The following is a 15,565-nucleotide window of genomic DNA, read 5'->3' on the forward strand; positions in this document are numbered from 1 at the left end:
GTAAAGGATGAGTGACTGTAACTCGGATGTATCGTCACTGAAAACAGAAAGTGTTTAGAGAGCAGTGGCGTAAAACTAATTTGTTTTATGGCCAAAGAGGCACAAGTAGATGAATTTTAAGCGCTAAATGTTTGTGACATTGATGGCGGCCTCAGTAAAGGAGCCTCATCTCCTCCTGTGTAGGCATCACAGAAACAAGGCGATTGGAAAGTTCCATTCATCAAGAAGCAGATTAATCTAGCATTCGTTTTTTCTATTCTCACTTGACAAAAATGACAAATTTTATAATTTCGTAACTAAAACTGAAAAAAAATGCTGAAAAATCTGGCTTTTTTAATTTTATTTAATTTAATTTTTTTAATTTGATGGATAGTGGTCGCGGTCCCGCTTGATTGCGGCAGCTAACAAGCTAATGTAGCTTTACTAATGCTCGTTACCGAACATTCTGGTCACATAAGCCCGACCAATTACATTTTAAAATCCCGTGGCCCATTTTTTTATTTCGTATTTTTGATCTAAGACAAAAACTGAAATGTGAGAAATCTCGCAGTTTTACATTTTTTTGTGAGATTTAAAAACTGATAAAATAAGTCACTTTCCCTTTTCATTTTTTGATTGTCAATTGAAAATAATAAAACGAATGATATAAGGCACATATTTCGATTGATAGATACTTTATTCATCAACATGTGAAATGCACTACAGTGAACCCTCGCTACTTCGCGGATTCACGACTTTGCGGGGTTTTTAAGTTATATATATATGAACATTATTTACAGTATAGTACCCATCTTTATTTTTTTATTTAATTTTAATTGTTACTGCTAAGTAGTGTCCAAAAATGTGATATCCTATATGATTATCCTACGGATAATATGATAGAGAGAGAGGGTTTTCAAAGGTCAAAATACACGTTAAAAATGTAAATCAATATGATGTCTCTCCTTTGCGGAAATTCGCTTATCGTGCCCAGTCCTGGAACCTAACTCCCGCGAGAAACGAGGGTTCACTGTATTGCAGTTCAAATATTAAACGTGTCTGTAAATGTCTTGTTTTTCAATACAGAAGTCGAATACTGTATTACATTTGCCAAGTCTTACCGTCCTTGCCGATGAGGAAGTCCAGGTAGCGGTAGGTGTAGGCCATGCCCACCTTGGTTTCGACCTGAGGTCTCTTCAGTGTAGAGTAAATCTTGCCCGGCGACTTGTCCTCCGAGGCGGGCTTCATTTTACGTAGTCCGCAGCCCATGATGCCGCTCGGTGTACCGTCAACCCTGAAGAGCCAACAAATGTTCACGTTTCACTCGCAAATCATCACCATAACATTTGATGTTCGCTGTTAAGCTTCTTTGGCTTGAAAAGTTTCTCCATGCCAAAGCATCAAAGTCTGAGTAAAATGTCAAATTCAATGGACATGTAGTTAGTACCAAACCACTCGGGTCATTAGTTTTTGATGGCAATTGACTGTGAACTAAATGGGATAACCTTAGTCAAAGTTTACCTGTAAATCAACCAAAAATGTATTTGCAAAAATACACATTGAGTCATACCTTAAATGAAAGCACTTGAACGGGGATTTCACTATCTGTAACTAGTTTGTCAATATGTCCTACTTTTGCCATAGTGACCAAACAAAGCAATTGGCTTAATGTCTCAGTTCACATTTGTCAAAAATCAATTTGCAACAAATTAAGTAATATTTCAAATGAAGGCCCTTGACAAAGGCTTTCCAGATATTTTTATTATTTTGTTAATACAGCACATCCTCATATGTTGACACAATGACCAACAAAGTGATTTGCCTAATAATTTCACAGCACACCTAATTATTTCAAAAATCAATTTACAACACACCACATTTAATCATACCTCAAATGGTAGCTCCTTAATTAAGGTTTTCCATATCTGAAATTATATTTTCTTTATGTCCACATTTGATGATAATGACTTAAAAAACTATTTGCTTAATGTCACACTTCACCTGTATTCATGTCAAAAAAAAAAATCGACCGTAATTTCACGACCATAATGCGCACTTAAAAGTCTTCAATTTTCTCCAAAATGGACGGGGAGCCTTACAATTCGGCGCGCCTTATGTGTTCACCGAGTTCCAACATGTATAAATGTTGTTGTGTGATGAGCGCGCCGCGTGACTTTTTTTTTTAGTTAGTTAGTCCATTGTTAAACACTGTTAAATAATAATACCCAACTCAGTTTTGCTCCCGCTGCCTCTTTAAAAACATTGTTTTAGCGTGCATGCATGCTACCGTATGTTTTAAGCTAGCGTATGTTTTACCATGCCTGCGCCCAATAATACGGTGTGCCTTATGTATGTGTTAAATACAGAAATAGACCCCATAACTGAGACGGCGCCTTTTAATACGGTGCACCCTATGGTCGTGAAAATACGGCATTTGCATCACGTCATATCTAGAATGAAAGCACTTGATGAGGGCTGTCAGTATGATGACACACTGAACAAAAAACCTGTGATTTGCCATCGCCAACCCTTATTAAACTCACAACTCATCACCTAAACACTTGAAATACGCCACAGACAATTTTCACTTTCAGTCTTCAGTTTTGAGAGCTTTTCCCCAACAATTATCTTCCAAAGCCAACCTCTTTACAGACTAATCTGTTGTTATTTTCCCACCAGCCTTTGGGGAGTCTGTCGGTATTAGGAGGGGGGAAAAAACAACAGAACCATCGAAGCAAATGATGAGCTGGAAGATTAGTGAGCTTTCCTGTAAAAACAACAATACATATTCAATTTAGTGCAGTGCATTCTTAGAAATCCTTTGTTTTAACAAAACCAAACGAAGTTATTAAACAACTTTGTTTTTAGTATATTTAAAAAACTACATTAGAGTGCAGTAATGCCACACTTTAATAATAGAACATATCAATGCACCCACTTTGTAATAGACTTTTCCCTTTGATATTGTAAGTACTGTTAAACATATTTGGAGTGAGCAAGCTCATTAATATTAATATCGTGTTCAAAGACACGAAGGAAAACCTATGAATAGAGAAAGCGCATTAAAACAGCATTAACACAGTGTAGTTATGACTGCACCCCAACTAGTTCGTCTCAAATTATGCAACATAATCAGTGTGACTACTATACGGGTGCTAATACTGTCCAGTATCTGAGAGGTAGAAAAGCGTCAAGCTTTAAAAAGATGTAGGAAATGTAACATTCACACAAGTGCGGAAGGCAGAAGCAATAAGGAAGTACAAGGTAGCTAGGCCTCCTCAAATAAAAAAAATTAGCATATAAAAGGGAGAGTCAATAAGGTTGATTTTTTTTCACGCCTTTGCTCTTCCTCGTTCCCACCAGAGACCATATGAAACGCAAACTCACATGAAAGAGGCGAAGAAGGGAAAACCCCAAACAACAAACTGCTATCTTCGTACCACGAATGAATGGATCAACATACAGGGACATTTTATTTATCTAAAAAAAATTATTGATCTATAGATGGATTATTGCATAGCTAAATGAAAGATGTACAGATTGATAGAAGAAGCAATGGATGGATGGATGAAATACCAGATGAATTGATGTATGTAAGGCTAGATGACTGGATGGCTGGATAAACAGTGATGGCTTTAAGGATTGTTGGATTGTTGCATGAGAGACCATATCAAATCGTTTCATAGTTTTACCCCTCCTACACGCTTTCAACTTGTTAAAACACACTTTTCAAAGCATTTTTTTAATCCTTGTTCTCACTCTCACTGTCAAGAAACGGGATTCTATCATGTAACATCACTTTGAGGAAAGAAGACTCTCGCTTGCAGTTGTCCAAATTTCAAGCCAATGCATGCTTGCTACAAGCTGATTTACTGTAAAACTGACACAAAAGAAAAGAGAATTCAACATTGTATTTTCAAACACCAAAATCTTCAACTAAACCATATGAATGTGTCTCACGAAAGTGCTAGTAAATGCTAATATAATGTGAAATGCCATAGATGGGCTAACGGGAATTAGCATACTAGTGACAGTAATTAAAAAACTTCAAACAACTGCTACTCGAACACACACGGAGCAGCAGGACATAAACAGAACATACAACAATACTCAACAACTCCAAATAAGGACTTAGCTGTATACTGCAAAAATCCATACAGAATGATCACTTAAAAATCTGTAGCATAGTGGGGCGGGAACAGTATAACGTGATAAAGCGGGAATTCACTGTAAAGTATATGATTTTCACAGCCATAAGACGCCCACAGCCACAAAGAAGATGAGTTTGACACCCCTCTATCACATAGAACAGATGGATGGATTATTAAATGAATAAATTAATTCATACTAAATTGTCTCCTTGCTCATCCAAATCAAGCACAGGTCTATTTGTGGAACGTTTTGTCCGGACACAATGAATGACAGGACAGGTATGTGCGGGGGGTTGGGGGATTGTGGGCTTGCGGGGTTTGGACCGCAGGAAGTGTGCACTGTTGGGAGGTGGTAGCAGGACAAGAAGAGAAGAGGAAATGAGCAGACGGCCGCTTCGCTAATGAGGTGAGCGGCGAGAACGGGAAAGGTGAGACTCAATCAAGGGAGAAAACGGGGAACGCGGGACTGAAGAGCGTGAAATGAAGACGCCGCGGAACAGCAAACAAAAGGAGCGAGGGGAGAAGATGCTGTAGATTAATTTGTGAACGTCAACGCACATCAGAGTCATATGGGCAAACAGGAAGTCTTGTGGCTAACGAAACGTATGACAGGATGACTAAAACGGCAGACTGCACTCGTGACTCATATCTCAACAACCTGCACACTTCATAATCTTACAGCCTTGAGGTATCGTGCGTGACATCGGGCCAAATTGGAGCCCTTTCCTCCCTTGTGATCAAACTCACCAAAAAACGATTATCGGATGACTCCAAAGATCCTCCTGAGTGATTTTCTTGTGGTGTGGGGGTGTGCGTTAAGAGATATTTCGTTGCACAATTTCCTCGGAAAACAGTCAAGGCCAGCAATTGAAAATGTGAGGCCGGGTAAATGCGTACAGACAATCGGCACAAATGTAAGCATTTTCGCTCCTTTGAAATTAAAATAAAAAGAAACTATTGGATGTCTCTAAAGACGATCCTGAGTGATTATCCTGTTGTGTGGGGTGTATAAACTCATTCACTGCCATGGACGTTTAAATTCGTCAACTGGAAATCGGCCGTTTACCACCACCAAAATAACATACAGTATTCATAGAGCGTGTTTTTCAAAGGGTAAGCGTGAAAGATGGTCTTGCCCAGCTTGTCTGTGAAATTTAACCGTCATGATGACGCCACACACGCCAGTGGATGGCAGCGTTGCATCACTTTGGATTTGAGATCCCTCAGCACAGCTTTTGAGTTGAAGATAAAGATTAGGCGGTGAATCTCAGCTTTTCATATCAACTATGAGGAAGAGAAATGCCGACGTGTTGGCTGTCGGACAAGTTTAGGCATCTCACATTCGAAGAGAGTATGTATATGTATGGTATAAACGTAGTATGTAGTATAAGCGGGAGTTATTAGACAGTGTGTGTCACAAGCGTGAGAAAAGATGACAGTTCATGGAGTGAATGGTGAAGGCCATGTAAAAAAGCCACTGACATTCAAATCGAGCCATGCGGTGAATCAGCATCGTTCCCGGCACGTTTCTTAGTTGTATATGTGTAAATAAATAATTATTTTGCCATCAGACTTGTTTTTGTTGTTTTGCTTGACGTTTTCACAAAAAGCTCGCTTTTCCCCCTTTTTAGTCATAAACCCGTGATTTTGGTGAAACTAATCGATGCTCTGTTACTGATTATTAAAGAAAAGAAAAAGCTAGAAACAAACTTTTTTCTGCTGAAAGAAGAGAGTCTACTCTTTCTTTTGGGAGGTTCGTTGTAAAACGATATTGTCACGGAGGCGCAGGGGTTCACTCTAGAGCTCTAGAGATGAGTTATTGCAGGAAACTGTTGCCAGTTGACCCTGTTTTCAGCCATTTTGTCAATTCACCGCACAGATCAGTTTTTTTAGCATAAGCGTACACACAGTTTCAAATCATTGCTTTGTGCGAAGAGAGCTGTCGGGCAAAAACAGGAAGAAGAGATTTGTCAGTTTCCCTTCTGCTAAAGGAGCAACCAACCTCTTGACGTTTATTTTAGTGCAAGAGGTTTTGTCTGTCATTTGGACGTTTGCAATGTCTCACAACAGAAGCACGTTCAGGAGATGATTTGAGTGCAGTTTACAGATTTGAGGAAGTCGATTTAAGCCTGAAAAAAAAGTCAAAAATCAACCACAAGTGTAGTGATTGATTAAAAGAAAATCTATAGCTGTGAAACTTTTATTTTGACTAACTGTGGGCTTGGGGATGATTTTAAAAAGATGTATTTTCCTAGCTCCAGCATTAAAAAAAGATGTACAGTACATCCACACACAGAACAAGTTTTTCAGTAAACTGCATTTACCAGCTATAGAGGGCATTAAACTAATCCCTAACAGTCAGGCCACAGTAGCCAATCAGAAGCCTGAAGAAAGTCATGTCCAGTAAAGGCACAACATCTAAGGCAATGTGAGAAAAAGGAAACTTGCGCAGTTATTAGTTATTATTAGATCACAACACTATTTAACACGAGTCAAATATCCATGTTAAATGGGAAGGCTGGCAGTGAATGAGTTAAACATTTATTTACCCCATTTTCCCTTAAAAAGGGACCTATACACTACAGTTAATAATGATAATAATGAACAAAACCAATTCAAAAAAATTTGCTCAATCTCAGCGCAATATCATCACATAAAAACACAATCCCCCTGCCTTTTTAACGTAAAAACTTGAGCTGTTTTTTTAAACTAAATTTTCTGAAGTCTGACGTAAAGAGCTACAGTAGTGATTCTCAAAGTGTGGTATGACTATCACAGGTAGTACGTGGGCTCCCTCTAGTGGTATGCAAAATAATCACGGAATTAAATAGAAATAAAGTTTGCAACATTTAAAATGTGAAATCCAGTCAAAAATTTTAATGACGACAGTAGCTATGCTACTCGTCATTTCATCGTTGGCTATGCTAAGTTCTTTTTTTTTTTTTTTTTTTTTTTTTTTTTTTTTAAATCCAGTACAGTAAATATTTTACTTTTCAAGGACAATACACTCAAAACAGGCGGCACGGTGGCCGACTGGTTAGAGCGTCAGCCTCACAGTTCTGAGGACCCGGGTTCTATCCCCGGCCCCGCCTGTGTGGAGTTTGCATGTTCTCCCCGTGCCTGCGTGGGTTTTCTCCGGGTACTCCGGTTTCCTCCCACATCCCAAAAACATGCATGAATTGGGGACTCTAAATTGCCCGTAGGCATGACTGTGAGTGCGAATGGTTGTTTGTTCCTATGTGCCCTGCGATTGGCTGGCAACCAGTTCAGGGTGTACCCCGCCTCCTGCCCGATGACAGCTGGGATAGGCTCCAGCACGCCCGCGACCCTAGTGAGGAGAAGCGGCTCAGAAAATGGATGGATGGATGGATACACTCAAAACATCTTTCCCCACTGAAATAAAAGGAAATGCCATTAATCCGTCCGTTTCAGCAAGACAGTGCCAAACCACATTCTGCACGTGTTACAACAGCGTGGCTTCGTTGTAAAAGAGCGCGGGTACTCGACTGGCCTGCCTGCAGTCCAGACCGGTCTCCCATTGAAAATGTGTGGCGCGTTATGAAGCGTAAAATACGACAACGGAGACCCCGGACTGTTGAACAGCTGAAGCTGTACATCAAGCAAGAATGGGAAAGAATTCCCAGCTTTTTTGGAATGTGTTGCAGCCATAAAATGCTAAGTTAATGATTATTTGCTAAAAACAACAAAGTTTCTCAGTTTGAACATTAAATATATTGTCTTTGTAGTGTATTCAATTAAATATAGGTCAAACATGATTTGCAAGTCATTCTATTCTGTTTTTATTTATGTTTAACACAACATCCCAACTTTGGAATTGGGTTTGTACAGATACAGGGATACAGAGTTTCCATTCTGCTTGACCTAACAGCCGAACAGGACAAAAAACAAAACAAAAAAACACAAAAAAAAGGAATTGGGTTTGTACTTTTATCCCCCCCGACCGACCCCCTATTTGTTTTAAATATTTATAAGCTGTTTTTTTTCTTTGTTTTTAAATGCTTTTAATCATGTAAAGCACATTGAGTTACCTTCTGTATGAAATGCGCTATATAAATAAATGTAATAAATGTAATTCTCTTTGTTGTGTGTTGAGTTTGACAGTAAATTTCAACTGCGAGTGACATTTAACAGCTTGATGACGCTTTTCAATACATTTTCAAGGAATTGTTTATCTGCCAAACTGCTGCTTGTCGTGAAGTGAGTTGAGTTTACTGCCACCATACTGCCGTCATATCTCAAATGTTTGCTCGCGAGTTATTAAAAAAAAAATAATAATAAATAGAAAAATAAAATTGGTGGGTCCTGTCTCGAAAAACTCGTAAGTCACATCACAGACATTGGGGGATGCTACGGAAGAGTCTCAGATGATGAAAACGATGAAATGGCGAGTAAATGAAATAAGTGGCATGATGCGAACCACGGCCAAAACCTGCCACTGCCTCCGTGCTGTCTCAAGGCCCCCACACACACACACGCACACACACACACACAGATGAAGACAGCTATCACCATGGGAACGAGCCCTCGCCGACTGCCGGCTTCTCAGAAGAATAATAGGCAGCAATCTCTCTCTCTGCCTCTCCCTTCTTTCATTGTCACTTTCCCTCTTTCTGCCTCTCTTCAGGACCAACACCTTCTCTTCTTCTCTCCTCTCCCACCTCCTCCCCTTTCCAGCTCCTCTCACATGCCTTGGGCGGTCATGAGTTTGATTTGCGCCGGATCATCCTTCCACGCCGAGATTTGTTGAGGCAAAAAAAAAAAAAAAAAACACCATCTTTGGCGTACGTTTGCAAACACCCCGCAGTACGTCAGCCAGCCGAAAGCTCGCAAACGCAATAAACACGAAGGGATTCAAAGTCGTGTTTGGGGAGGAAGACGGAAAAAAAGCACAGCCATGGATGCATGGTCATCATTTTCTATTTGAAAAACTAGAAAATTTGAAATACAATAGTGGTGTAGTGTGGCAAATGTAAAAAAATAATTGTACTGATCTGGCTAGATAGTATTATATCCAATTTGAGTGAACAGTATTGTATCATATTGCTATGTAATTGGAGAAAATAAAAGTGGTGCCTTGAGATACGAGTTTTATTCGTTCCATGACCACATTCGTATCTCAAAACATCTTCCTCGATAGAAATGAATGAAAATGCTATTAATCCGTTCAAACTTCCTGATTAAACCCAGCAAAAAAAAAAGTTGTTTTTAACGGGAAAAAAACACACTGTATAATATTGTACTTTATGAAAAACATGAAGTAATGACATAATTAATTAGAATGTAAAGAATAAAACAATTTTTGCCACATTTTTTTTGGTTCAATTCGATGGACATTGTACTGCTCCTTCTGGTGTGTGTGCCTTGGCCACCTGGGGGCAGTAAAATATAGACAGAGAGGCACACACAAAGAAGATATTAAACATGTACTCAGTCAGCTGCAGTAATATTAGTCACATTATCATCACATTGCAATCGGGATAAATAATATTGTATCGCATTGAGATTGGTGTAAATCATACGGTATTGAAATTTGAACGACTCATATAAAATTGTTTAGCATTGTATCGCTTTGTAATGGGAGTGTATCACTCGGTAATTGGACTGAATCGTAGTATAATTAGAGCGTTACGTCATTAAAAATAATCGTACTGTATTGTATCACTTTGTAATTGGAGTGGATCATATCGCGCCGAACTTGGAGTAAATCATATCGTATTGTACTGCATTGCTAAGAAGTAGATGTTATGGTATCGTAATTTGAATGATTTGTATCATAAAAGTGAATATTGCATTGTATATTGTATCATATCGTAGCATATCAAAATTGGAATAAAGCATATTGTATTGTAATTATATCATATCGCAGCATATCAAAATTGGAATAAAGCATATCTTATATCTGTATTGTGGTAATGCTATCACATCAATTCGAGTGAATCTGGACAAGTTTTCCATATATGGTATTTTATATATCACATTATTGGCTATCATTGGTTTATCAACATTCGTGTCATATTAGTTTCTTAAAGACGGCGAAAGTTACACATAAAGTTGCTGCAAGCAGGCTCGTTAAGTGAATAAATAAAAAAACCTGCCTGGAGCTGAAATGGTTCAGTCCTTAGGCGTCTATCGACATGTGCACATTACACAATCAATAAGCGTTGCAATTTTCCTAAGCAGTCATTACAACACAAGTCAGTGATCCTTGCATGAAGATGAAGAGTAGACTGTGAAGGTACATGGTTGTTATCCGACGGTGATGCTACATACATTTCAAAGACGGATGCATGATGTCTTTGGAGAGAGGACAGGGAAAAATAATGAAAACTGCGGCCTCGCAGATGAGCGTTTTGCAGCGGGAGCGTAACGACCGCAATGGAGAAGACATCGCTTGTGGTGAAAACGTCAAAGCCCATCGAGAGACGGGTCGCTCAGTGTGTTGTCTGACTGCTCCCGTGATCCAAAACAAAACAGACAATTTAACACTACTGAAACGGAGGATTTGCACAGTTTGAATCCACAGGAGGTTAAATAAAAGGGAAGTAAGACCATGATGACACCTGTGTCAACAATAAACATGCTGGGTTTCAAATTAGGGTTTGAAGCCAGGGTTGGCTTTTCAAACAAGGGTTAGAGTTTAAAATTAGGGTTTCAAACTAGAGTAGGGTTTTCAAATTAGAGTTTGAAGCTAAGGTTGGCGTTTCAAGCAAAGGTTAGGTATTCAAATTAGGGTTTGAAGTCAATATTTGCATTTCAAAGAAGGACTTGGGGTTCAAGCGCAATGTTAGGGTTTCAAATTAGCATTTGAAGACAAATTAGGTTTTCAACCAAAATGTAGGGTTCCAAATTGGGGTTTGAAGTCAAGGTTGGCCTTTCAAACAAGCGTTGGGGTTTCAAATGAAGGTTTCAAACAAGACTTTTCAAATTAGTGTTTAAAGCCAAGCTAGGGTTTCAAACTAGATAGTTTTAGCATTTCAAATAAGGATTTGGGATTACAGTTTCAGTCTCGGTTACGGTTTCAAATTAGGGTTTGAGACAAAGGTTAGCATTTCAAAGAAGGGTTAAGGTTTCAAATCATGGTTTCAAACTAGTTCGGGTTGCAAATTAGGGTTTGAATCCATGGTTAGAGTTTCAAGTCCGACCCCTCAAACATGGTTTTCTTTTGTCCACAATCAATTAGCCCATAACTTCATTTAGATAACAGTAGACAGTAATAGACAATTGTTCCTGCTGTTCAAACAGAATAGTCCTCCAAAAGTTAGGTTCCTGCGCTTTAAAAAGCTCCTCAACTCATCCTTGTTTGTCTTTTAGCGAGGAGAAAACATTTGAGTCAGCAGACAATTTACCTCAATGACATTAAACAACACACACGGGAGTCACACAGACGGCACCATGAAGTCATTAAAGCAGACAATGACACACGGTAGTGAACACCCGATCAGCGGAAGTGTCAATGTGTGAAAGCACGTGCCAATGTCCACTCGCTGTCTGTGTTAATGATGTTTTCAAAGCGTGAGGCGGGCCTCCCCGGGGGGCTCTACTGAGCCATGAGTGTAAACATGCGCTTAGCTAGCGACTTAGCTACAGTATGCATGTGTCGCAATTGGGAATGTTGGAGAGTTTCGCGGGAATTTTTGTCAATTTATGAGGTGATGTTGGACCTGACAGAGAAAGACATTCACCAACCCTGTTTCGAAACAATCATTTCAAACTGTTTAGTGTTGTCCCCTGGTAAGTGATTCACTGCGGTGGAGGTTTATATTTGTCAACTGTCACCGACGTGTATACTCATCAAGTATGTTTTTTTTAACTGGCAAGCTTGGAAAAGGGTCTCACGCGGCTTGTCTGCAAAATACAAGTTTGTCAAAACCACTGTAATGACTAACAGATCCCTGTAGATGGTGGCTTTGCATAGCTTTGGATTTGAGATCTGCATAACTTTTGCGTAGAAGATAAGGATTACGCGGTGAATCTCAGCTTGTCACATCAAGTATGAGGTAGAGAAATACTGACACGGAAGTCGGACAAGTTCAGGCCCCTGGCACTCAAACAGAATGTGTGCATGTATTTATAAAGAGTGTGTGTATTGTGGTAGTTAATAGAAAGTATGTGTCGCAAGCTTGAGTAAAAATAACAGCTCATGGAGTGAATGAAAACAGCATATAAAAAAAGCCTCTGACGGCGCGTTTCTTAGTTGCATATAGGTAAATAAATTATTATGTTGCTAGCAAAAGCCCTTCCTCAGTCTTGTTTTGTTGTTTTATAGTACACAAAATCAAAATCTATTACCGCCTAAGTCACTGTTATGCTTAACATTTTTATTTTCACAAAAAGCTTGTTTTCGCTCGCCACCTTTTGGTCAGAAACCGATGTTTTTGGTGAAACCACCCCATGTTCTACTGCTGATTACAATAGAACAGAAAATGCTAGAAAAAAAAGAAATCTAATGCAAGAGAGTCTACTTTGTTTTGGTAGGTTGGGTGCTTCTGTTGTCACAGAACAATATTCTGTGGGTCTTGAGAGATCAGTCTAACTGCTCCAAAACAGCTGTCCATATGGGGAACCCTGCTTAGATAAAAGCTGGCAGTGAATGAGTAAAACATTCTTCACTGTCATACAAGTGTAAAAAAATTAAAAAAAGGTAACCTCCTGTTTCTCTTAACAGGTTTTGTTGAGGCTTCTGGCTTTTAGAATAAGTACCACTGGAAAAAAAAAAGCCAAAGAAGAAGAACAACACATACAGACTGAAACCTTCGACGCTGGTTTCATGCGATGTGCCGACTGACCAGGGACCCAAACATCTGGAGCACAGAGTGAGGAAGAAAGAAAGGAAGGAAAACAAAACTGAACGCATTTCGTAAGCATTACGCCGACCATTAGTTCAACTTTGACCTCTTTCCTGTGGCTCGGTGGCATGGCTGCAGCGTGACGCAACGCCAATCACTTCCACATTTATAACCGTGCGTGTGTGCGTAGTGTGTATACATGCTTACTGTGAGCGTGTACCAACAGTGTAAAGTTAACTCCACAGGCCACCAGCTGGAACTAATTATCTGCACTCTCACTCTCTCACACACACACTGACACACAAACACACGGTCGCCTTTTCCTCTCTCACGCCCCTTACTTCCTCCTCACTGACATGCCTCAGCTTGTTTTCCCCCTTTAATCCACCAGCACGTACAGTAACTCACAATGCGGTAATATTGCCATATTTGGAGTGATATATCACGACGATCCAGTGAACCAGCGCCTATTCGTGATTCACCATTCGTGATTTTGCCTGTGGAAACAAACAAAAACTCCCCTATGCCACCCAACGTAAGATACAGTAATTTTCAAATAAAGATGAAGTGTCATTTGCGATACAGTGGACCCGGACTGTTCGCGGCAGGTCGGTACCGGACCGTGAAGAGCAAAAATCTGGGGATAATTGACGCCCGTTATAATTGCACAAATATTCATGAATAAGCAGGGGGGAAACCAGCAGTAAGTATTTCCTGGGTTGGTTCCCCCCAAAAAAGAAAAAACAAAAAGAATAAATTAAAAAAAAAATTTTTAATGAAAAGAAGTTAAAAAAAAAAATTGTGGAAAAAATCTGCAAAAAGGTGAATATGTATGCAAGCTACACTGTCCAATGGTGCCTTGAGATACGAGTTTAATTATTCCAGTTACCATGCTTGCAACTCAAAACACTGATATCTAAAAATAATCTTTCCTTCTTGAAAGTAATTGAAATATTAATATACACCAGCTTCCCCCAAAAAACAAGTGTTTTTAATAAGGAAAATAGTACTCAATAATATTTACTTCATAAAACATATAGTAAGGACATAATAGAATATAAACAACATTAAACAACTTGAAGCCTCTTTTTTGATTATTTTTTCACTATTTGCCAAACCTCTGCTCAGTGTAAAGTCAGTTGAACTGCCACCATATATTGCTCATGTATTAAGTTTGGGCTTGCAAGTCAAAGCAAAAAATCGTCCGAATGACGGCTCGAATATTGAAAAAAATCGTAAGGCAGGTCACTTGCATCTCAAGGCACCACTGTACAGTGATTAAGGGAGTAGGGAATGAGTGAATGATTCCCAACACAGCCTATGTATATCACTAAGAAATAGAGGAAAAAAATGGCAAATAGGAAAGTAGGGTTGCAACGTATTCAGGCCAGTGACCTCTCACTTCCAGTACATTTTCTCAAAATAAAATCATCAGTAAGCCATTTGTCACAATGTAAGTTAGGTTTGAAATGATGAAGTGTTTTCGGGGCTATAGTTTGTTGCACATTTGATGGTGTAAACTATTAATATAGGCGATTATTACAAGTATTGACAAATTACATTTGTGTCTTGATTCACTGTATCATCCTCACATTTTGAGTATGATATCACAATGATACGAAACAGCGATGACTTGATGTACAGGTAAATACCGCCACAAGAACTAATTGTCTAAGACACAAAAGTTTTTTTTGTTTTTTTTTTTAAATACACCTTTCTTTCATATTGTATAGCAAAACACCTGGCGATATGTTACATTCGTGTCAAATTTGGTCATTAACAGACCTAGTTATCCACTATCGATGCTTTGTAATCCACCATCGATCATGACCATCACACACGTACTGTACGTGCGTCTGCGCAGTCAACGTGTGTGCGTGCGTGATCGAACGATCCAGATGTAACGGACACGCGCTTTGACTCCCGGTACCGTGACGTTGGTGTTAGCGCGCGTGCGCCAAACTTGTCCGCGCATGTCACGACAAACAAACAAAACTGTCAACTTTGCAGTCAATCAGACTGGCAAAACGCAGTCACAAATGCGTTGATTTCATCATAACACATACAAATAATCATATTATAGATGGAAATGTATGCCGTGAAACGCGTAACGTACTTACCTCTCGCTGTGGATCAAAGTAGAGAGCGTGCGTGCGTCACGCGGAGAGAAGCATCCCACGCGTGGACGAAGGATGGTCGGGTTAAGGCAGTGTCGGTTCCGAGCTCAGTCTCCCCCTTGGCTGAACACAGTCCTCCACACGCGGGGTGAAAACGCTCCAAGTCCCCGCTTGGTGCGCGCAGATGTTCTGCCAGCTCAGGGAAACCACATCCTGTCACATTATTTACCACCTCCTCCTCCTTATTATTCTTCTCCCCTCCACCCCTGCGCGTGTGCGCGCGTGCGTGCGTGCGCGTTCACGTGATCGTCTGGGTGCGAAGTGTTGTGACCCGGCAGCCTCGTGTCCACGTCTGCCGCGCAGCTTCCACTCGACTGGCTGAAGAATCCATCTGAGGAGACATGAGGGGAGGGGAGGGGATGGGGATGGGGGGGGGGGTTGGGTCTGTGGGCTTCACTGAGAAATACCAGAGTTGGAGGGAGGAAGGAGGCCACATGTTTTTGGGATGGAC

The 15,565-nt window shown here is 39.9% G+C and overlaps 1 protein-coding gene across 2 annotated transcripts in view; it reads right to left on the reverse strand.

The window, feature by feature from the left end:
- The window catches only part of LOC133479656 (raftlin-like), an 84,568-nt gene that overhangs the window by 66,134 nt on the left and 2,869 nt on the right, over positions 1-15,565 (reverse strand). For both annotated transcript variants that reach the window (XM_061776901.1, XM_061776900.1), the window contains exons 2-3: positions 15,058-15,445; positions 1,101-1,273 (exon numbers count right to left, since the gene is read on the reverse strand). In XM_061776901.1, coding sequence (XP_061632885.1) covers positions 1,101-1,248 — 148 coding nt within the window. In that variant the 5' untranslated portion in view covers positions 1,249-1,273; positions 15,058-15,445. The remainder of the gene's footprint in view (positions 1-1,100; positions 1,274-15,057; positions 15,446-15,565) is intronic.

This window comes from Phyllopteryx taeniolatus, chromosome 6, assembly GCF_024500385.1.
Source record: "Phyllopteryx taeniolatus isolate TA_2022b chromosome 6, UOR_Ptae_1.2, whole genome shotgun sequence".
Classification (NCBI taxonomy): domain Eukaryota; kingdom Metazoa; phylum Chordata; class Actinopteri; order Syngnathiformes; family Syngnathidae; genus Phyllopteryx; species Phyllopteryx taeniolatus.